The 23957-nt window shown below is 47.2% G+C and overlaps 3 protein-coding genes and 1 non-coding gene across 6 annotated transcripts in view; 1 reads left to right on the plus strand and 3 right to left on the minus strand.

Moving 5' to 3' along the window:
* Positions 1-230: 230 nt before the first annotated feature.
* LOC120961715 (putative enoyl-CoA hydratase/isomerase YngF) lies at positions 231-3195 on the minus strand. The gene is made up of 2 exons (XM_040385707.2): positions 2952-3195; positions 231-2879 (listed from the first exon to the last, which is right to left on the minus strand). Exons 1-2 carry the CDS (start codon positions 3055-3057, stop codon positions 2011-2013), a joined length of 975 nt encoding a protein of 324 aa, XP_040241641.2. The 5' UTR covers positions 3058-3195; the 3' UTR covers positions 231-2010.
* On the plus strand, positions 1682-1753 carry Trnad-guc (transfer RNA aspartic acid (anticodon GUC)). The gene has a single exon. It is a non-coding gene; the product is annotated as a tRNA-Asp (tRNA).
* A 719-nt stretch (positions 3196-3914) lies between the features above and the next one.
* The window catches only part of LOC120961712 (uncharacterized), a 35402-nt gene continuing 15359 nt past the window's right edge, over positions 3915-23957 (minus strand). For 2 of the 3 annotated variants that reach the window (XM_040385700.2, XM_040385699.2), the window contains exons 3-11: positions 12731-12895; positions 11900-12643; positions 11601-11825; positions 11280-11508; positions 11058-11198; positions 10857-10993; positions 7774-10785; positions 7523-7717; positions 3915-7448 (exon numbers count right to left, since the gene is read on the minus strand). In XM_040385700.2, coding sequence (XP_040241634.2) covers positions 7332-7448; positions 7523-7717; positions 7774-10785; positions 10857-10993; positions 11058-11198; positions 11280-11508; positions 11601-11825; positions 11900-12643; positions 12731-12895 — 4965 coding nt within the window. In that variant the 3' untranslated portion in view covers positions 3915-7331. The remainder of the gene's footprint in view (positions 7449-7522; positions 7718-7773; positions 10786-10856; positions 10994-11057; positions 11199-11279; positions 11509-11600; positions 11826-11899; positions 12644-12730; positions 12896-23957) is intronic. The other variant, XM_040385703.2, reaches the window with a different exon arrangement.
* Positions 20593-21141, minus strand: LOC120961720 (uncharacterized). Its single transcript, XM_040385713.2, has 2 exons — positions 20983-21141; positions 20593-20911 (listed from the first exon to the last, which is right to left on the minus strand). The coding sequence occupies exons 1-2, from the start codon at positions 21086-21088 to the stop codon at positions 20646-20648; spliced, it is 372 nt and encodes a 123-aa protein (XP_040241647.2). The 5' UTR covers positions 21089-21141; the 3' UTR covers positions 20593-20645.

Here is a 23957-nt window from a genome sequence, read left to right on the forward strand (position 1 = left end):
ATGAAAAGAAAATGAAAAAAACAACAAACAAACAAAAGTATGAATGTTTAAACACAAATTGGCGATTAGTAATCGAACCAACAGATGGAAAATAAGATAATTCAGAAACATTAATCTCTTTTTAAACTTAATTACAGAATCAAAAACAGCTATCTTCGTATAATATGATGTACACACACACACACACACTTACAAATCAAAACATTCTTTAATAACGTAACAGCACAGAAGCATACGTACACGGTAATATATATATTTTTGTTGACCCTTCATTGCAAAGTAAGCGGAAGAAGATGATCAAAGGAACGATAATTTTGAAACGGTAATTCCGAGGATTCGAATTTTATTACGATCAGAGATACCGATATGATATGCTGCATGGCGAAACTAGACCGAAAATGCCCGTTGGAAGATAAAATCCACAGTACCGATTTCCAGCGGCACCAAACAAATTCAATCCCAGCAAGCCGAAAAAGGGGGGTTCCCTCAAAAGACGCCACAATCAATCACTAATCGTACAACAACAAACGTTAGAAAAGTACACGTGTCCTTACAGCTCCCAGGGCGACGCCTCCGTACAAGACGTACAAGGGCCCACGGCTGAGTGGGGCCTGTTTGAGAAATTTGGGTAGTGTTCTATAAATATACTTAAACTATATTAAAACAAAAAACAAAACAAAAAAACAAGAATTGCCGGAAAGAATCGAGCACGCGATTGTGTGTGTGCATGTATGTATGTGTGTGTTTCTGCTGTTTTAATTTTATACTTCTAATTGGAAAACGATGAACAAGTGTAAGAACAACACGATATAAAAAGATACTTATCCTTCTCTCTATGCTAAAACCTGCATGGACTATAGATGTGTATGCAGTACGAACGAAGGCAAAAAATGGAGGACCTAGTTACTATCTACTACTACTACCACTACAACTGATTCGTATGCACGATTCCTAATCCTGCAGCAGCACACATTCGGAAGGTTTCAAAACTACTACTCTCGTCCCTTTTTTCTGTACACACCTGTATCTCGAATCATCTCAGCAAACTGTTTTTCTAACTTTTTCATGTGTCCACACTAAATCGTGACCTCAAACACGTGCTCGCTACGTAGACAGAGAGAGAGAGATAGACAGAGTGGCATGCCTTTTTAGGAGCAGAAGCGATCAACTCTCACACACTGTGTCTGTTAGTAGAAATCCACTGTCCTAGATGTAGATTATATGCATTATTATTAAAACAAAAAGAAGAAAAAACACACTGTGTCCCCCTATTCTCGTTGTTTGTGTAGATCAAGCAGCTTGTCGGCTAAAATCACTTACACTCGGCAGGGGTTTGAGAAAAAGGAAATTATGTGAATGTGGAAATGAATGTCTCTTCCAATAACAACACCCTTTCAGTAAACCCTATGTATGTGTGTGTGTATGCATGTGTACGTACACGTGAACAAGAATGTGACAACTGACCGTTGAGGCTCAGATTGGTTCAAGAAAAGGAACTTTTAGTAAACCAATTGTTAGATAAATTGTGGTGTTTTCATTTGCTTTCTTTTCCTTCTGATGACAAATCACTTTTGGCAGACAATGTGTGGTTCAATGTCGGGTTTTTTTTCCATCACCTCTTTTAGCCCAACATGGCAGACAGCGACAACCAATCCGAAAATAGCACTCCCCTCAGCACATGTCCTCGATAGTATAGTGGTCAGTATCCCCGCCTGTCACGCGGGAGACCGGGGTTCGATTCCCCGTCGGGGAGAGGCAAATTCCTTTTTTTCTTGCTGATATCTCATTTTCTATAAGGATACTTTTTTCTTCGCTTAATTACATACCTTTATGCGTGCGTTTTCCTCATCTCTAAACTGTTAACATGTGGCAAACTTAACAATTTCGTAATTACAGTAGCACTACATTCCAACTTTCTCTATGCATCCTCGCTGCACTGTACATTGTTTAAAAAAATCCATTTCTTCCACAGCCTACTACACCTACCAACCAGCCCACCCACCCATAGGCCTAAAGCTTCGATTCGTGCTTCATCTCCGCCCGTTCCCAATCCGGCAGCTTGCGCTCCTTGATTCCGTTAAAGCTACCGCCGCGACCGATTCCTTGCCGAAATTTGTCCGCCCCTTCCTTCGCTTCCTGCAGCAGCTCCACCGTAACGTTCGCTGCCTCCCGTTCCAGTGCCTGCTCGAAGGATTCCGCCGAAAACGTACCATAGTACGCGGCATCCCGATCGTGCCGGATGCAGAGCTGTGGATACTTAGCAATGCTCATCGCCAGATTGTACGCCTGGCCAAGGCCTGCCCCGACCGCCACGACACGATTCACGAGGCCAATGTCGAGCGCTTCCTTAGCGGTAACGGTCCTACCGGTAAGGATCAGATCCAGCGCCCGGGAAAGCCCGATCAGTGCCGGCAGGCGAACCGTGCCGCCGTCAATCAATGGAACGCCGAATCGGCGATTAAAGAACCCCAGCACGGCATTCTCCTCCATTACGCGCAGATCGCACATCAACGCCAGCTCCAGCCCACCGGCCACACAGTACCCGGTAATGGCACAGACCAGCGGTTTCCGGATCATGCGTCTCGTCGGACCCATCACACCTTCCGGTTGGTGCACGATCGACAGTGCCTGCTGTGGCTCTTGCTGCCCGGCCAGCTCGCTCAGATCGTACCCGGAGCAGAAGCTGCCACCGATACCGTGCAGCACACCGACGTCCGCCTTTGGGTCGTCCTCGAACTCTGCTATTGCGGCCGATAGCTTTCGGCCCGTTATCGAATCGATGGCATTTCTCACCTTCGGCCGGTTGATACCGATCAGTGTGATGTTGTTTTCCTTCTCGACGATGATTGGTTCTTCCGGGTGGGGGTTTGCCATTTGTTCTACAAAGAGTGTTGATAGGGGTAAGATTTAACAAACTATCGCTTTTGAAATTGTGTGCAACATCAACTTACGATCTGTTCCAGTGCTCTCTGGTGTGGTTGTACAACCGCGGGAAAGAAATGATGGTATACTTTTAGCTAAATTGCGTCCAAACCGATAGCTTTGCAGGCACAACATAACGAATGGTTAATCTTCCTACTGCGGGCCTGATAATAATTCACAGATATGGCAAAACGGCAGTAAATTGATGCAAAAAGAAAAAGGAACCAATGCAAGAGCCGGTGTTGTTCGTTTTGTTGACATTTTTCATCACAACAACACAAGGGGAACACTGGGTGCTTTGTCGGTCATGGTAATAATGAAAGTTCGTTAATTTTAGTTTCAAAAAAATTATTAAACCAAGGGAAAAACAGCATTAAAAGACGCTGTTTCTTTTTTAAATAAATTTGAGAAAAAATGGTGTGCAAGGAAAGACAAAAAGTTCCGTAACGCCTCTGTCGGACATCGATGGATAGAGGCGTTACTATGCGTTACATCGTTACAGGCGGTCCCCGAGATACACGGTACCTCTTATACGCGGATTCGGAGATACGCGGTTTTCTAAATTTGACAATTCTTTGAACAAATTGTACTGATTTGACACATCAATTGCAAATTGCCAAATAATTTCCGTTTTGATCGAATGTTCAAAACTATTTCATAAGGTTTAAAACAGTTATATTCAGTCAGAATCATATCAAATAATTCATAAAGTAACTAAAACCGCCCCCTACTTGCAAAATTACACGAAAATTTGTGATATTTTAGCTGGAAATCACGAGATTCGACTTACGCGGAAATTCGAGATACGCGGTATTTTGCGGCCGTTTTCGGTCCCCATTAACCGTGTATCTCGGGGACCGCCTGTAATTGTAGTAGGCATGTCGGAGTTTTGAATTGACCGTTACACAATTAGGAAAACGAATAGAATCATTTGTGAAATTATCAATACATAATCAATAAATAAATGAAAAGGAATAATCAAAACACACTGCTTACTTTTTCGAACATTGAACGGTATGTCTTTATTATCGCATCCATATAATCGTTTCGAGCAAGCTCCAGGTGGCAATTGGTAAATGTGTTACGGTTAATGCCACTTTCTTTTCCGTTCGTCGTCGTCGCTCTGCTCTATATCTTCGGTCGTGATTTTTTTTTCAGTTTACATTTCATTTCACTAGAATCCTATTGTATCCTAGCCAATTCCAAATTGCACCGCCGTATATAAACCAACTTCCCCATAAGCAAATACATTCCACCTATCGAAAGCTATTCATCTGGCCAAAATGCGATGCGCTACATTACACGCACAGTTGGTGTACAGTTTTTTACTTTATCTAAGTCCATCGCATACGACCTTCCCCTTCGCTTGAGTGTTGTTGTAATTGCGTACAAATGCTCGTTTCCGAAGCTAAAGTAAAAACATGATTTTGCTCATAGCGTACTCCGCTGCCCACGTGTAGTATGTGTTTCGTCTAATGGAGCGGTGTCGCCGTACGCAGATCTCGAAAGCCTGCCATCCTGCTCACTAAAAGAAAGTCTCGTCAAGCTGGATGGATGTGTTACGAAGGAATTATACTGTAGGCTCTTTTATTGGTTGTAAAAAATGTAACAAAACCCCATGCCAAGCGTAAAGTGCGCCGCGTTTTGGGTAGAAAGTTGCATCACGCTTATGTTTTATGTATTAACATAGATAACAAAAAAAAAACAAACATCTAGCTTTTGTAGAGTTTGTTAGCCTCAAATAATAAGGTATTATTGCACGAAAAATTCACCGGCCACTGTACAACGACGAATCAAAATATGTACAAAGGTTGGTAGCACTGCTGTAGTTGGTTACAACATAATTTTTGAGTATTTTTGTATTTTGTTTCCCTATGCTTTATGGTGTTAAAAATATTTTCTTAGTTCGTTTACCCCACTACTTATCTGCTCTTCTACTATTCTTCGCGCTCTACTTCTTTTTTTTCGGGAACAACTGGCAGCCACATGGCGGACGTATGCAGTGTAAAACATTTCTTATGTCAACATTGATTACATGCTTGCTCGTTTGCTGTTTAACTATTTGTGTGTGTGTTATTACAGTTTTTTTTCTCACAGTATACAAAAAAAAAGCATAGCAAACAAAACTGTAAACCTGTATGCGTACGCGAGCGATATGCAAACGATACACCGTTGGATGGATTTTCATATTTGGCTTTTGTATTTTGTCTTGTATTGTTATTTTTCTTTTCGTTTTGCTTAGTAATAATATAACGTTGGGTGGATATGTAGGGCGCGCTAAATGGAAATGAAACTGTTTTTTAGGTTTACACATTGACGACGATTTCCATTCAAAAAATCCACCATAATGACAGTAGTAGTGTTGCAAATGTTTAGGTGTGCGAGGAAAAGCTTTAGGGGAAATTTAAACTAATCGTGATGCATCTGTTTTTATCGTTTATAAATGTATGGTTTTGACTAGATTTGACATTTCAACAAGCAGCGAAAAGCGAAGGACTAGAAAATGGTACAGCCAGTAGTAGCAAGATAGTGTATACAAGGACAAAAGAGAATACAGTTTTATAAAAAAACAATGATTATAAATCCAAATCATAACATTATTGTTGCACAAAACAGCAACATAAACAAACAAACGGGGAAAGGAAACATAACGGAAGCGATTTTACAAAGCACTTGGAATAGTTATAAGATGGCCGAGCCCTTGCAGAGATCAACTCAAACTAATGTAAACATACCAACAAGTATCTTACAACTATGAGAAAATTTTAAAATAAAAACACTCTTACGAGTTTAAAAACAGTTTAAGGATAAGCGTGTATTGGGCCTTGCGTAACGTCGAGTGCACACAAATGGTAATGGATGACTATCAATGGCAATTGAACTACGCACAACATACACATGTACACGCATCGATGATATATACAACGAGACCAAAAAGAGGAGCTGGATGCTCATGATATCCTAGCTGTGTCTGTTTGTGTGCTTTCCGTATCGATACAAAATTGCAATGCTTTCATAGCATATTATTTACATTTGCTACAAAAAACCACCCTGATTTGTTTCAATCCCCATTGCTTTTGTTCTAAGTACAATAACAAATAATATAAAAAAAAAACATACACACACTCTCGCGACACACAAGAGTGCGGTCTTACGCGACTCTGGCTGGTCTAGAGACTAGAAGACACGGTGGAGATTATATTAGCTTTTTAAAAGAAAAGCGTTTCAAAGCGTTTAAAGACATGGTAACAACAAAGATTATAAAGTGTGATAGAAATAGCGTAAACGTTGCACCACACCACAATAGCTAAAGCGAGAATATACTAAAACCAAGCATTAGGTAGTGGACGTTATGCTTGCACGCCGATCGGCGGAACTTATTCCGCAACGTGTTAGCGCATCGCGAAAAGTAACGCGTTGTAACGCACGGCACGCTTTCGCGGGTTGGGTTTTTGCGTTTGTCGTTTGCCGGCACAGCACATTTCGTTTATAAAAAACAAACTTGATTTTTAGCTAAGTTTTTGGATGTTTATCTAACAACGTTGGCGCCACTTGGTAGCGTGGCATTTTAATTGTGTCCGGGTTCGGGTCCGCAGGTTCGAATCGTTCCTATCAAAAAACCGTTAGTGTATATTTCCGCCCTAGCTCCGCTGCACGGCAGCATCGTCTCAACTAGTGTTCAGGAAAGCTTCTAACTTGCTCATGCGTTTTTAAAAAATCCCTCCCCTTTCCCCATCCAGATGCCACATACCGAATGCAAGGCTTCTGGCAACTATACTTCCGTTTTCTTGTAAGTACATTTCGAATCTGACGTCCTTTGCGTTCTTCTATCTCTCGCTTTCTCTCCCTATAGCGACCGTATTACGATGATGAGTTTTGTATTTGCTTATGCATTATTATACTAATGTTAATGATATGTGATACGATGAGAACGATCGACATGGGGAGTAACGTGTTGGCGGTTAGATGGAGTTGATTGATGTGACGAGACGGCGAAATATAATACAGACAAAGGTAAAGTACGATGCAGCGATGGGGCGCCGGGTAGGGGGATGAATGCACGTTTTCCACAACAGCGAACGACAAACGATGGTTAAAGCTCACACCGGGGAAGTGGAATGAAGCGTTACAGATACATCATACATATATCAAGCTATACCCGGTTGTGTCTGATGAAGCGCATGGAGTAACACCACACACGAATGCTACAACTTTCACTGCCTGTTCTCGTCTACGCCGCTTGTGATATGTAGAGCTCTCCTTTCGGTTGCCTGCGTATGCTTGTCTAGCTTGTCCTTCCACGTGATCACCGGAGTATTGGGGGCGGGGATTTTGAATGGTTTTAAGGCGATTTCAAAGTTTATGAGCGTGTGCTACAACATTTGCTGCGAAAATGGAAGCCAAGCACCCTACTTCAGCCGCTGGGTAACGTTGGCCAACGCGACCGCGAACGCTTGCAGTGCCGAAAATGGGTACTGAAAGTCGAGCGTGTACGCATTGCCATCAATCCGCCCAAACTGCATGACCTACGGTAGTAGAGAGAAACAAAAAAGCACATTAGATCAGTAAGTTGCCCAGAAGCAGAGCAACCGACACGTACCTGTTTGCCGCGGAACTCAATCTGAAAGTTCTTCGCCGACTCCTGCGTAACGCGTCCGCCAAAGTCTAGCTGATACACCTGGCTGTTCTCGTTCCACATCGGGGCCTTGTTGTGCATCACAAACTCACGCCGTACCGGTGCGGGCGACTGGGACGAGCTGGCCACACCGTTCGGTTCAATTTTCCCACGCTTCAGCTGCAAGTAAGATTACATTTTACACCACGAAAGTGAAGTCACCGCCTGCTACGTACCTTCTGGCGCAGCTGAGCCTTCTGGAACGTCTCAAGATCGCGGTACTGTTTCGCGCTCGTACTGCCGCTACTGTCGTCCGTATGGTTGCTGGGGCTGCTATGATTGGGGCCAGCACTGCCAGCACCACCAGCACCACTACCACTGCCACCGCCACTTCCACCATTCTCATCGTCGGAGCTTTCGGTGTGTTGCTTTTTCCGCTGGCGACGGTTTAGCAGCGGCGAGTTCAGAATGTGCCTGATCGGTGAGGCGCTCTGGTGCCGTTTGCTCTTCTTGCTGGGTGTCGGCGAAGCGGGCGAACTGCGCGCCAACCGTGCGGGCGATGCCGGTGGCGTAGACTGGCGGCCACCCTCCTCCATATCCCGCCATCTGCTAATGAGCCCGGCCGGGCCGGTATGGCCGCCACCCGATCCACCCGGCCGTGGTTCGTCCGTCTGCGACGACGTGGAGGCCGTGCCCATCGACTCCCCTCCATCGGTCGACTCGTTGCTCGGTCCCGGGCAGCTACCGTTGCGGCGATGCTTTTTCGGCGAATCGAGCGAATCTGCCTTGCTCTGCCGGTTGTGCCGGTTTGCGTTCCAGCGCAGCAGAATCGGCGTGTTGGATTCGCTCTGCGGTTTGCTCGAGTCGGCATCCGGCGCTTTCGGCTGCCGGTTGCGGCGAGAAAACAGCGGACTGTCGGTGAAGCTCGTCACGATCCTGGCGACCGAGCGGGATGGTGTACTGTTGGACGGAGCAGCCGGTGCCGGCTCGGAAGTGCTTGCCGAACATTCGCTACCGCTGCCCGGCACCTGCTGCTGTTGCTGCTGCTGCTGGTGGTTGGACTTTCGATCGAAAAAGCCTCCCCCTTTCCCCGAGGATGAGCCTGCACCGGACGGATCTTTCCCGCTCGAGTGGTCTCCGTAGTGGTTGCTGCACGCGGAGCGAATGTATTGGCCCAGAGTGGTACGCTTCGCTTTGGGCGGTGCCTGCGGTGGCTTTCCAGCACTTACCGGCCCATCATGTCCGTTCGCTATCACATGCGCCTCGTTGGAAGTGGATGTCGTCGCGTTACCGCCCAGAGTAGCGTCTTTCTTCGTCAGCTCATCAGCCGGCACCTCCTGATGGCTGTTGCCGCTCTTGCGACACTTAACACAGACCGGCTCGGTGGAATTAACGGTCGGCGAGATCTGTCTGCAGACGGAGCAGCTTTTGGGCTTCTCTTTCCGATTGAGTATCGGCGTCTTGGAACCCCCGGGGCCGGACACTCCCGGGCCAAACTTCATCGGTGCACCCTTGCGCGTGACCACACCGTTCACTTCCTTCAGCGGGCCAGGCTTTCCGCCGCCCATCAGCTGATCGGACGAGGAGTATTCGGTTTCGTTCTCCGACAGTTCGCTCACCTTCGGCATCTGGCGGAACAGGTTGATAAGATCGCGGTTCAGGTTGGGCACCTCCTGGAGAATGTCCGAGCAGGAGTCAAGGCTTTTCGATTTCGCATCCACCCGTAACCGCGTCGCCTGGCGCAGCTCGTCCAGGTTGCGTTTGTATTTCTTCTGGCGCTTCTTGTCCACCAGTACGAGCCGCTTGTAGGGTGCGTCGCGTCGCATCATGGACAGTGCCTCTTCGCCCGGCACGATCGTCATGTTGTCCAGGTAGCCTACGCTGCAGCTACGCGTGATCGAGTCTGGAATGCGAGTCGTTGCTGTGCCGCTGGAAGAACCGGCCGCTGGCATAAACGTCATCATGGAGGCAACAGTGGGCGTTCGATGCATTCCGCCGCCTACCGTTTCGGACGTGAGCGTTTCAAGACCGTTCGTCGAGTCGGTGCTGGTCGTCGTGGCGGGTGTGGGTGCCGTGGCAGGACTAGGTGAAGCCTGTACCGGGTTAGGAACGATGGTTGCAGCCATTGCCGATGTGCTGGGCGTCGACGCTTCGTCGATGAACTTGAGGTTTTGCTTTTTCGGTGTACTCCGTGCGCTGCTCGGTTGGGAGTCCCGCCCACTACTGCTCCCGTTGGTGCACAGTGAACGGCCACCCGCCTCCGAACGATCCAGATTAAGGTTCAAGTTTAGCGGCATGCCGGCACTCATCGTACTGCGCCCATGGTGATGGTCGGACGAAACGAGCGCATTCTTCACCTGCACCAAGCTCCCGATGTAGTCGTTATTGCTCGAGTAGCTCATCAGTGTCGTCTGTCCGGCTGGCGGCCGGTCAAAGATGATGTCGCTCGGTGCGACGGCATTCTTGGGCGACTGCAGCGTCGGCACGGAACCTTCGCAGTACAGCGGGCTGATGGCGACGCGCGATTGATTGCTGGAGGCGGATGATGGACGGCTGACGAGACTGTACCCAATGCTTTGCCGGGGCGGCGTTCGTGCGGCAGCACTGTGCAGATCGCTCACCACCACGACGGTCGTGGACTCTCCGCCGTCCGTATCATCCTCGTACGATTCTGCACGGGCCAATGGTCCCAGTCCTGGGACCCCATTGCGCGCCAGCCCACCGGAGGACGAGCCAGAGCAGCCGGCCAGTGCGGACGGTTGATGCTGCTGCTGGCGTCTTGGCCGGGACGGGAATCGATTCGGTCGGGGTGACATCGGCGCAATCGGAGGGGCACTTTCGGTCAGCAACTTTCGGCTGAGTGCGCTCGCACCGCAGCTTTCGCGCGCGGACGACATCAACGAGGGGCCGTGGTGCGTTCCATTGGAATGGTGCTGTGCATGGTGCTGCCCTTGATGCTGGTGCGCCTGATGGTGTTGGTGCTGCTGCTGCTGTTGCTGCTGTTGCAGCAGATGCTGCTGGTCCTCCTCGTCCTCGGAGAAAATGTTGGGATTAAAGTTAGGATCCGGCCCGGTGGGAAAGTCGTCCCGCAGCTCCGTTATTACGAGCTTCATCTGGCGGGGCTGTAGATGCAGCAGCGACGTTTTGTACGTCACCTGTCCGAGATTGGCCGGTAGCGTTTTCGCCAGCCCATGTATCTTGAACTTTGTGCCCCAGATGTTGGATGTCACCTCGACTAACTTTACGTGCTAGAAATGTAAAAAAGATGGAAATTTAATGATACTATCTGAACGTACAGCGCCACGTACTACTTCCGTACCTCTGGTAGTGTGTCGAGATAAGCCAGATCTTCATTGTTTTCCGTAGAGTCGGAATTTTGATTCGGTGATCGGTCGTTACTGCTGGGATTGCGTTTTTTCGTCCCGGTCTTTCGTTTTCGATCCAATCGTGGTGATCCTAGAAGAAGTGCAACGGGTAAACATTGGGTTCCGTAGATCCCGCCTAACCCGTAACTACTTACGGCAATCCTCGTCAATGTCGCTCTCGGAGCTGTCGGATCGACCGTTCGTGCCTGTGGTCGAGTGACTGGACGTAGAAGCGCTTTTCGTCGTAGTCGTAGTGGTTGTCGAATCAGATGAATATGTACAGTATGTAGAAACTTCTGTGCGAGATTGAAGAGCAAAGCGAGTGGGGATCGGTTAAGAAGGGGAATGCGGCGATGACTACCGTCATTACTACTCACCATCAACCTGAGGATCGAATATCACAAATTCTGGCCGTATTTTGGAGGTTCGCTTGCCTTTGAGCAGCGGCACAAGCCCGCCGAGAAACTCCAGATAGAGCGTGTAGCAAGTCCCTGAGCTCTGGTTGGAATCGTCATCATGCCGTATCATCGTACAGTGGAGCCGCGTCGAGCAGGCGGGCGGACGCGAGACAAACTCACGCAGTGACTTCAAATCGGGAACACAGCACTGGACGTAGAGATGGCAAAAAGATATTTTATTTGTTGTTTATTGATGTGGAATATACTACCCCGTCTCCATCTACTACTTCGCATACTTACCCGTATGGTTTGAGCAAACAGGTTGCCGATCAGAGCCTTTATCCGACCGGGCAGGGGCAGTCTTGGCAGCAGCGCTTCGGAAGCGAGCGAAGTTTGAACTTTCAGCCGACAGAACAGCTGCAACGACGCGACCCGTCGGGAAACCCACGCTATATGTACCTGCGTACCGGTCGCTATGAAGATGCGCTTATCATTATGACCCCACGTGAGGGCAGACACTGGATACTGTGTGCGAAAAAGGGTGTAAAAATGCAGAGTTCCGGTATAGCTGATCCGCAAGATCACGCGCAATTACTTACCGTACTATTGGGAATTTTGGCGGTGTAGAGAAGATTGCCAGATTCGGTATAGAACTTGAGTAGATTGTTGTACACCGTAGCACCATGGATATCAGTCATGTGCGGGCTGCCCAGCTCCGTCCCGGCCACGGCCAGCAGTTCCCGCGAGTTGCTCCACTCCATCACGATGCCCAGCTCGCCGTTCATGCCCGTGTGGATCTGGTTCGGCGTGATGTCGTCGTACGACTTCAGCAGATAGATGTACCCGTTCTGGAAGCTGACCGCCAGCACGAAGCTACGCTTCGACGCGTTGGTCACGCCCGGTTCCGTGTCTTCGCCCTCCTCCATCTTGAACTTCTCGCACGACCAGGCCATCGCCGTAATGCCCACGTCCGAGCCGAGCGGTACCTGCGACACCATCGCACCGTGCACGTCCATCACGATGATCTGGCCCTGGGTAGTGCCGAAGTACACCTGCTGGTCGTCGGGCGTCCAGATGCCGCACGTGATCGTTGCGTCCAGGTTCAGCATCGACGACCAGTACCGCTGGCCGGCGACCGACCCGACCAGCACAAACCCGTCCTGGTAGCAGATCAGTGCCATGCGGCCATCGTGCGACCAGGAGAAGTGCGTCACCGGTGTGTTGCGATCGTTGATCAGCTCCACGCTCCAGCGGCCTTCGTACTTTATCCACACGAAGATAATGCCGGAACTATCACAGCTTGCCAGCTTCTGGTACGGTTCGTTCCACTTTACCAGGATCACCTGTGGGAAGGAGAGTGAGAGAAGGATTATGAGTAAATGGGGTAATCCATCTTTTATAAGAAAAACAAAGCAATAAGGCACACTTACATCGGATCGATGCCCGCGAAGGTTGTAATTTGTTCGCAGCGGGTAGTCGACGTTCTTCTTGCAGTGCGATGTCGTAAAGGTGACACCGACAATGCCCCGTACGTTCCCCGTAGCTAGCCATCCTTCCTGGTAGTAGTTGGTACGGTTCAGTTTCCATCCTTCTTCCTGTAGTTCATGGAAATGGCAAACAAAGAATGCGCTTTAGAACAAAAAATCGAAACCGTATAGTTGGTCAGACCAGAACAAGGTCTCTGTTGTGAAATCTTAAATGGCGAAGGTAAACAGAATGTGAGACGCTTTTAGCGTCACGCATAAGAACCTATGTCCTTTCCTGCCACAGTACACCGATTACTACAACGCATCACTGCACTGGAGGACGACGGCAGAAACGAAACAATCACGGCTTCCCACCCTGTTTAGTAGCAATTTCAGACCCTGTACGATGCAGGCATTGGAAAAATGTCAAAACTACATCAGCACGTACGTTGCACCTCGCCGTACGCACGCGACACGCCGCTTTCGGTGGAAAAGGGCGAATTGCGTGCCATAAACATATTTTGCAACTTTGACACGAACTGTGCAGGCCTTGTCAAGCGCAGAAACCTTCGTTTGGCAGATTGATGGACGATAGGTGTTCCGGATTTCGCATATCCGGCTGGCACACCAACTAAGTGCAGCAAGAGCAACTCTACCAAGCAATCTCCATAGTTGGACTATTCTTTCATGATCGATTTTTTACTGTTTGGACACACGAAAGTTCCCGTTGGACAGAGTTGAAGCATTAACTCTGCAAAAGATCTTCCATTCAGTACAACAATTCTGCAGCGTTCCTAGGAAATCCTTTGGAAATTACATGGTGTATGAGTCTTCTGTTTTTTTTTCGCCAAAACAGAGAGAATTCTTTCATACCCGCTCGACGATCCACAGCAAGGACGATTAATTTACAAACATAACATTAATCATCCAACGACTGCCAGTCACGCTACACTTCCAATGTCGTCTGTGGTACGACAAAACGGCGCGACCATTGCTGTTTGTTTAGCTTTTCGGGTTCGAGTCCGAGATTGTGGAGCTGGACCCGGGTTCCTGCCACAGGAAGGAGAGGTATAATCGCAGACTAATATCATTCTCCATGCGACGCTACTCACACTCTTCAATTGATTCTGTAAATGTTGGGTCAATAATACAACATACCATACCGGGTGTGTATCGGGTTTCTCTCCCCTCCCCACTCCTTTACTCTCTCTCTCCCTTCCGCTATTCTAAAAACATCCCTCCATTGTGCCGCTATTATACATTGCACCCTATGTTGTAATTCTAATGCTACAACCAGCAAACATTCGTCCTCTTAAGCGAGCGCGTGTATTTGCTTTTGGGTTGTAGTGTACATTGTTTGTCGCCGTGTTCCTCAAGCCTGGCCTAGTTCCCGTGTTCCACGCTTCCGTCAAGCGAAGTGTTGTCCACCCTTCTCGGAAGCCCTTATCTTACGCGTCCAGCGGCGACGACTGGTCTGGTGACCTACAAAAACCGATGGGTCTTCCGTTACAACTAATGACGATGCGCACTGGAATGCCAATAGCCACCCTCTCCGATATTCCCAGCCAAGAATGAACTAGCATTTAGAGTAGGGACCAGGGAGTGCGGGAAAATCGATTAAAAGATCCTCTCTTTCCCTCTCTCTCTCTACTGCGAAGTCATTCCAAAGGACACTTTTCCGAGCCCCGATCGGCACGGCGGTACTCTACACCATCGCTGGGTGGTGAAAGTATTTTTCTCGCGCCGAAGGGATATGGTGGAAAAAGAAATTCGATTTAGCAACTATAAATAGGACGATGTTCCATTATGATGCTCCGCCACCACCGGGATACCGGGTGGCCATTATTTACCTGGACCTGGCTAGGAGTGGAGAGCATTTTCAGCGGGGGCCCGAGACTCGCGGCAGTGGCAAACGATAATCGACAGCCGGAAATCGTGGAGTAAATCGTGAAGCTACACCACCAGCAGGCGCGTGCGTTTAACAAAGCGATGCCATTTAGGACGCTGGTTTCAGGCTCGGGAATTGAGCGACGGTTAATGCTGTCGGTCGGCCAGCGTCCGGCACTGGTGGTGGTGGTGGTGGTGGTGGTGTCGTACACCTTAATTGAAACATTGTTGATGAAGCTTTTACTGCCCGGTTTCGGGCTGGCGGTGGGATGGGCTTTGATTGTTAGTGAGCAAAAGCGTTGTCAGCCGTTAGACAAAACAAGGCGAATGAGGAAACATTAAACGAACGAGTTTAATGAGACACTGTTGTAGTGCGGTGATAAAAACTACACTTTACAGCACTATGAAGGGGCGGGATGGTTGGTCACACAGGCGCATTGCAGCAGTGAAAGAGGGAAGGATAACGGGAATAGGGTCGAACGGTGTCATTCGCAGGACGGAACCAACGGGAATGGGTAAAGATGTTGGTTGAACATTACCAGGAACCCGGCAGCTAAGCCAAGTGCTGTAAAAATTACCTTAAGTCACTAAAAGGCAAGTTCGCAAGTGGATGAAGCATTCTGCAACAATACTATTCTACTTATGTTGCTAAGAAATAGTGCTTCACTTATGTTGAACTAAATAAAATTGAGGATACTGGCAACGAAGTTCTAGACTCGCTCGTTCTACGTTTGATAATATCGGACATGTTAAACGAGACAGAGTAAAACATCGTTTAGACAATCTATCTAATTGCTCGAGGGTCATCCGCCATTTCGAAGAACACAGCTCCGTACCCAACCCCATGCCACCGTGGAAGGTTTATTTTTACCCTTAGCCACGAGGTGGTACATTCATAGAACCATTATCCCTGCATCAGGTACATCATGTATACCATGAGTCACCAGCTCGATAGGGACGTAGATGTCACTGTTCCTGGGCGTGCGTGTAACCTGCTGTCCACCGTCCATTTTACCCCATCGGTTGCATTAGCTTCATATCCCGATTGCTTGACGCTGATTAAATTGAAATTTATTGGCCGTTGTTTGTTTGCCGGAGGAGGAAATTTATTATCTGCCGTTGCCTACTCCCCCAGTCCAGGCCAGTTCCCGTTTGCCCTGTTCGCAAAGGGACCAACCCGGACAACAAGGATCACGTGGCGCCGCTTTCCAACCGAACGGATGATGATGGTGCCGGGCTCGTCGTGCCAGGGCGCACGTTCGCCGCCCTGTGTTTGCTCATGTCCGGAGGAAAATCACTCCCCCCCCCCCCTTTCCACAGAACGACCACAAAAACTAGCAGAGGAGAGCGTTCGTACACGAGTGTTGTCAAGTGATAACACGCCTTTTTCTCGTTGACCAATGCGCAACCGGCGTCCAACGAGCAAACCGGAACAACGCAGCACCACTAGCGCGCGCAAACGGTGCAACTTACCAACACGCCGGTCCCAAATGGGTTAGCGGGGTTTTGTTAGTTAGTGTACCGAACGGGTGCTGCTGGATTATTTCCCATTAGAAAATTTTCCGACTGACCCACTTCCGTGGCCGTGTTGGGGTGGGAGGGATGTAGAGTAGAGAAAATAAATAAGGAAAACGCATTTGCACAGCGCATTTGGGTCGGTTTGGGTGAAGGATTGAGAAGAAACACTTGCATTGTTCCACACTGTGGTGCAATTTCCAGTGCTGCAATCAAATATTATGAAGGATTATTTATTTTCCCTTTTTTTGCAACTCCATCGTGGTATGAAATTGATTAAATTAATCATAACTCGCACATCAATCTGTTCAGTTTGTGTATCGACGCCGCAAACGACGCAAACGACTGGAGAGAATTCCAGCACATCGAATAACGAGAAGCGCTTGTTCTAGGAAAGCGTTACGGAGATCTCATTTTAATTTGCTCGAATTATTCACCCAGTCCCCCCTTTTTTCCATTCATTCCTATCGCCGATCGCTTCAGTCGCTTTGCATGTGAATGAATTTTTCATGCCATTGTGTGTAGTCTTCAATTGGCGTACACCGACACAACTCTCCGCAGCACGTGGTGCATGGGTGGATTGATTGAGCAAGTGTGTGGGTGAATGAATCATTTTTCATGCTAATCATGGTAACAAGCAATATGGCAAGAGAAGCAATATGACCACGACCATCATCAAACAAACTTTACAATGACGCAGCAGTAGGTGGTGGTACAAGGAGTATAGCTACTCGTATTTCGCCCCACACTTTGGTCTTTAAAAGGTCAAAACGGTTGCTAATTTAAAGTACTAAAGGCTAAAGGTTAAAGGTGATACTCTATGCGCCTCTATGAATCGTGTTCTCATGGATTTAGGGCCCTTCTTTCACGACGTAATTCAACCTTGTGGAATTAGTGCATCATGCTTAGTTCTTCTGATACATCGAACGCACTGTGTACGTACAGTACATAAATTGAAGCGCTTCAGTTTGATTTAGTACAGCAGCATGGTGTTCCCAACGCTTCATCAAGCATCGGCAGCAACAGCTCAATCTAAGCGCAACGGTCGTTCCGTTCTGAATTGGCTGATGGGCCGTGCTACCGAGTAGTCAACCACCAGCGCTGCAGTACCATCACAGAACGACCATTTGGCATGGCTATGCACTTATCCTTGTGTACAGTGGTAGTTCCTCAAATTCTAGGCCTTTGGTTTGGAGTTCGCTTTTCCAACGGCAGATCCCCGGAACATCTCCCGGCCATGCGCTACGCTACGCGTACGGGGTTTCGAAGCTGACGCCGATGGGCTGAAGTGTTTCCCGGCCCAGCCGGGTATAGAATTTCACATTTGAAAACACGCTCTGTACGGTTGCACGTCGGCGGTGGTTCAAATTTGCTTGCTAGAAACACTCGCTGCGCATAATTGGATTTTCATGTCGATGAGTTTTCACTTCTTTTCTCTCTCTCGACCGTCCGAGTAGCGAGTCTCAACCACTCCCCCCGAGGGCCGTCGAAAGCCAGTGACCGGTTAAATCGGATGACCAGCCCTAGACCAGGCTGGCACTGCGCTACACCATCCATCGAGCGGGCGAGTGTTTGCCTTCGGGGGTATTTCGTTGAATCGAAAGAGTGCGACGAAATGCCCCGTCGCACGGGATGGTTTATTTGCCGCCTTCCCCGGAATGTGTGCTGTCGTTGCCATAACGGCAGACCGTGTTTTGCACGCATCCCGTACCCCGGAAGTATTACACCGCCGCCCTGAAGGGTCACAGCAATGATGATGATGATGATGATGATGGAAAAGTCGAGTTGAGTGGCAAACCTATTCCGTGGTAGGGCGCGAGAAAAGCTCATATTGAATGCATGAAATGAAAAGGTAAAAAAAGGTCCCAAAAAACTCGTTCCAAGCATTTTGGAAGCATCGAGCATACTTTTTGGTTATTTGACTGCAAGAGTGTTTGGTGTCTTTGGCGTTTCGTAGAAAACAAGCGGTGAAAGCGAAATGGTACACTTTGGTTTTACTGTTTTGTTTTTCCTGTTTCCCCGTACCGAAGGGAAGTTACCATCTTGGGGGAGCCGCGGCTACGTTTACCTTTTTGAGGGAGGTTACATTTTTTATCACTATCGATTTTTTCGCTCGTTTTTTTTTTGTTGTATTGCAAGGAAGCAACTCCGAGAGGTGGAATGAGCGGTGGCTGAATTTGCAACGTTTCAAAATTGTATATTTCGTTATCGCGGAGGGTGGTTTTTGTTGTGGAAGGACTTTGTGCGATATAGAGGAATACAATTCATAACATTATTTGTAATTTCAATAACATCAAAAGAATATCTACATTCTTTGTTAAGCAGCACTACCAGCGTACGACATCATTACTGGAAATGTGAAGTACTCACGAGTACTCACTCATTCGAATTGTTATTAGCAGTGAATGCAAGTTATCAGGGCCATGTTTATCAAATGAATCATGATGTTTTTGCACTAAAATGTTGTAATCGAGTTGATGCTCCGTGTTCCATTTACAACCGCTGACAGAAATTGCAAGGAATATCCGTTTGCCGTTCATTGAAACGGCAGTCGTCAGAATCGTAACCACATCAACACGCTTTGCAAAAATGGAATAGCGAGAGAGAGAGAGAGAGAGTGAGAGAGAGAGAGAGAGAAAAACATTTCCACGAGAAAGCGCATTCAGCCGGGAATGGTTGGAACGGTTGCATAGGGGGAGAAAACACCCTTGTCCGTCTTCTTGCATTCTGCGGTCGACATTTCTTGCCGCATCCTTGAAAACGAATGCCAACAGCAGAAACCCGAGTACCCTGGAGTAGGTGGTAGTAGTAGCAGTAGTACATCGTGGTTGGTTGGTTGGTTCTATTTCTTTCATTTTACTGGCAGCGTGTCAACGGAAACCCCGTACACACACCGAGCGCGGTGTGCTCGTGTGAGAGGACGAGAATGTCGAGGTCAGCGAAGCGTGTGAAAATTTCGTGATTTACTCCATGAGCCTCTTCTACCCACAGCAGATCTCCCTTTCCCGCATTTTGTACCACATACACACACGTTTGGAGCTCTGTGTTTAAATGCTTATTGCAGAAACCACTTAGATAAAGTAAACGTAAGGCGCATTTGTCCGTAGTGAGGATCGGGTAAAGGTGATGATGAGCAAAAAAAACGGGGACAATCGCTCGAAAGCTGTATCCTTGTGCACGAGCGCGCGCACACACACACTCGGTTGCCCAGTTGCCGTCTGCCTAGTTTACGGAAGGGTTAGAAACAGTCCTATGTATAGCACGCGAGCAATACAACGGATCGCATAACTTCACGTATGAATAAAAGGCCATTCGTCCCAAGGACTTTGCCCACATTTGCCCATATGTCTCCGAGAAAGATTGGACCCATTGGCAGGATAAGCAGTAGTATATGTGAAATAGAGTATCGCAAGGTCTTGCCCTCTACGATTGGTCCTTGCGGAAAGGGGAACGACAGTGTGAAACTATCATAAACTATTGTCAAACGAGGCTGCCGTAAGGGAAGGCACTGCCGCAAAGGCAAACACCAAAGATGACGACGACGACGAACGTGCATTGTTTGAACCGCGCGGTACACCGCAAAAGAACAAACCTCGTCCAATGCGCGCCAAGGTCGTGGTTTTTGTCTCGAATGAAGAATCGTTACATCACTCTCAGAACTCTTGGCGGTGGTGCTGGAGCACTTTTAAAATTGCTTTTGAAATGCAACTCGTGTTCAAGTTCATGAAGATCAAATCGTAACAAATCGTATAACGCGCTTTTCAAACTACATACGGGGACGCCGTGCGCAGCCCCACCTACCAATGTAAAAAAGCAATCGCGGCATTCCGATTCATGATGAGTTAGTCAAGACGATTCAAATTTAATGTTTAATCAGCAAAACTTGCTCTTTGTGAATCGGGTGAACCGATCGTGAAGGGACGGACGGCAGTGTTGGGAACGTGGCGACCAAGAGGGAGCCGCGTTTGAAAGGAAAGAAAAAGGAAATTGGACTACATTTTGTAGTTCGCTTGGTAGCATTGCAAATCGTGTCGAACAATTACGGTGAAACTTTTAGTAATTGCACAACTTTTGAAAAGCTTTCAGAAGTTCTAGTGCAGCTATATTTAATTCAGCAAGGAAGTAGGAAGTCTATCGCGTGGGCTTTATTGCGCACGATGTGGAGAATGCATTGTAAGATTTCAATTTCCGTGATAAGATTAAGTAGTTGATGGAATTGATTTATAAATGGATCACTGTCTAAAGGGCTTTTGGATGTTGTACTCCAAAAATATATAGGAAACCAACGTATAGGTAATCCAACTGATAAACAGTTCTTCAATTGGAAATCGCTATCAAAGTAATCTTATCATAACACGGGACAGTTTTGATAACACAACAAGACACACTTTAAACGTTAAAATAATGTTAATCCGTATAAGATCTTAACCAATTTATATCACAAGCAGATATGTATACATTTTATTCTGAATCACTTTTAAGCATAATTAAACCCGTACACTGTCACGGTTAAAACAAACTCCGAAATCGGTATATTGCTTTGTATGGTTGACGCCACGTGTTTGGAGTTATTGATGACAGGGAACGTGAATGTGCACGAAGTCGTGGATGTGGTCTGAAAGCTGGTCAGGGTGATCTGTTGGTTTAGCAGGGGACTAGCTTTATAGTCCACCTCTAGCTTCAGCATCTCCGGCTCTTGAGCGGCCCGTTTTGTAAGCGTAATCGTGTGCAGCACATAATCACCTGCAATCATACACAAGGGCAAATGGATAAGCCGCTCCATTTTTGTTGGGATTATGCTTTCTGGCACTCACCTCTGACACGGACACCTATTCCAGAGCTGCAGGCGGAAACTGCTGGTGTAGAGTACGCGAGCAGCAAAATGGCTGCCAACGCGAGCGACGTTTGTAAAAGTTTCATTGTGCACTACACTAAGCTACAGATCAATACAGACTGGTAGTGAATTTAATGTTACCATCCATCGTATTGTACCGTCGCATGTACGACATAAACGATAGGAACTTATCTTATCGTTCACGTATCAGGGCTATCGTTATTTGCGCTAATAGATACGGTAAACGGTGAGATAACCTTTACCGCAGGAATTTCTCCACATCCTCCTGGGAGGAAATTAGTCACGCCAAACAAACGAAACGGGCACTGGCCCCCATGTATCCAGCTATCTGGATCAGTGCTGGATTGTTTTGAATTTTGTGCAACGTGGATGAGTGAGTAATCGGATTCATATCGGGTGCTTCAATTTGGAGAAACCATTTCAATCACATTTCTGTTTCTATTCGTCCCGATTGCACCACACTCCGCAGAGGCTTAGCAGTAAGCGGCACACTTGACTGAATTCCGGCTACTTACACAAAATCAGCTTAGCATATTATGTAGCAAGGGGAAATCTCGTTACCAAAATCCATCCCACAACCACATACATACATTCTGTGATCGGTGAATAAAGCTCTGCTGATGTTAATCCTTTTTCGGTGTTTCCAGTGCCCGGGTGGGAGGGATCTCTCTTGGGATCTTAATTTAGGCTGCCGAGAATGATGATGATGGACGATTGATGGAAATGAAAACGGGCCGGCGGTCGTTTGGTGAGCAACAAATTTATTCACTGCATGATGGAATGGAAGGGCCGGAATGAAACATTTCCATAGTATTTCGAAACACATTTCATGCAAATAGCCTTCGAGTATTTCCATGTCGGTTGTAATTTTCTTGATTATAAATCAATTGCATGATTTATAAGGCTTTCATTATTTGTTTGGAATTAAAAATAAAACCTCGGAATAATAAAAATCGCACTGTAATCCTGCTTAACCGTTTATCTGGAGAAACGAACAAGCTCTAGAGATGTGTTTTTTTCCTCTCGCACTCCTCTGCATTGCAATGAAAAATTCAGTTGTTATAAAAAAACATATTCTTTTGTCGCAAAAAACAAGTCAAACTTCTGTTCAAGCAATTCGACCATACAATTGCATTGTTGCAACGCTTTTCCGCTGACCGCGGGACATTTAATCTGTCAAGCAGTTTTTTGTTGCCTAGCGCAATGGACAACGAACGAACAAAAGTGCGATAAAATGAAGCTCTACCGCAGCAATCGTTAAGGGATTGCTGCACGGATGCACCAGCGTTGCTCCCGTTGGAAAAGCGTTGCAATAGACAATGTGGCTACTACAATAGTGCCATTGTGCCGATGATGCTCGGTCCCATCGACGGCCACAGGCTGTTATTGCTCGTATTGCTCTGCACATTGTAGTACGTCCGTGGTTCGGGGAAGTTCCCGCAAATTCCAGGCAGCAGCTGCAGTTGTGTCCGATCGTATAACTACATTTGGGACTCGGCAAAGTTAGAAAATGGTCACAGTGTTGCAGCATTACAACTACGTCGGCGGGGGCGGGCGTTGGTTGAATATTTTATACGAGGACAACAATGTACGAGATCTCTGGTGCGATAAAATATGGAGACAACTTACTTTATCTATCTATCGGCAAGGGATTTAAAATGTTAAATGCTGGAGAACATAATTTTCATAGCTTCTTTTCCCAAACCGGGGGCGAAAAAGGCGACTTTTTCAGTTTCATTAAAGACTATTTCGTGTAGCGCAATGTAATGAACCACTTCCTACAACAATTTAATCGCAAATTTCCCCTACATAGTATTGCAATTCCATCTTCCGCCAGAGCAAACGGAACAACAAGCACAGCAAATGAGATGCGGATGGGAAGTAACAATTGGGAGCATTTAAAGAAGATGAAGAACCCCTCCGAAAGTGTGTCGAATGTCGAAGGAAACGTGTTCACAGGGTGAAGAAAAAAGTGAAAGTCCTTCAGTTCTTCTGGCCCTCCCAACAACCCCATTCTCCCATTCTTACCGCATATTGGAAATTCAGCGAACAGCAAATCTGTCCTCGAATAATCGTGCCCGTAACGCGGGCACGAGTGAAAATAGTGAAAAGTTCATCAGGGCGAAACGATGTTTATGTTTTCATAACTCAAAACCACTCACTGGCAGCCCTGCCCTGCCGACTGTCGGAAGTTGGGCCCCGCGCGCGCCCAGGGAGTCGGACAGTAAGGCGACGCGCGAGCAAACGTCTCGCAAGAACGATGTCGTTTATTCGTCGAACAGGGACCGGCGAGGGCGTATGCGGAGAAAATCAACGGACTAGAGAGGAGCACACATAAAAGTGAAGAAAAAAAATGAAGGACCAACCTTCTGACAGAAACGTCTTAGCTTCGCGCAAAGAGTCTTTTGGAAGGAACAAAAAACGCTGCTGCACACAAGCATGGCGCTCGATGATTCATCTCGTTCGTCCACGGTTGTGCGCAGCAGAAGGGAAGGAACTAGTTTTCACTCAATGGGTTTTTGGAGCAATAGGGTTGGGGGCGGGAAAGAAAAACACACTGCAAGATTGATGACGAACTTGGCTCTCTCTCTCTCTCTCGGTGGCTCAAAGGATATTGGGAAGGAATTTCGAACAGTGCCGATGTGCCGAAGCTAGCAGCGTAGTGAAAACGGCTTCGTGGCATTGTCAACATGAATTGACCTATTTTGAGAAGGGAAGTTGCAATATTAACGAGGGTTGCCATGGCTTCATCCACTTTGTGGCCTCGGCCTCGGCCAGAAGAAAACCGGTACGGGCAAATCCATCAGCTGTTCTAACAGCTTTTGACATTTATTCAATAACGTTTGTTCGAGAGTTACTTCAAACAGAGCACGAACAAAAAAAGAAACAAATAAAGGAAACACTTTTTACGCCAATCCATTAATCCTTTTTTGT

This window comes from Anopheles coluzzii, chromosome 2 (genome assembly GCF_943734685.1).
Source record: "Anopheles coluzzii chromosome 2, AcolN3, whole genome shotgun sequence".
Taxonomy (NCBI): Eukaryota; Metazoa; Arthropoda; class Insecta; order Diptera; family Culicidae; genus Anopheles; species Anopheles coluzzii.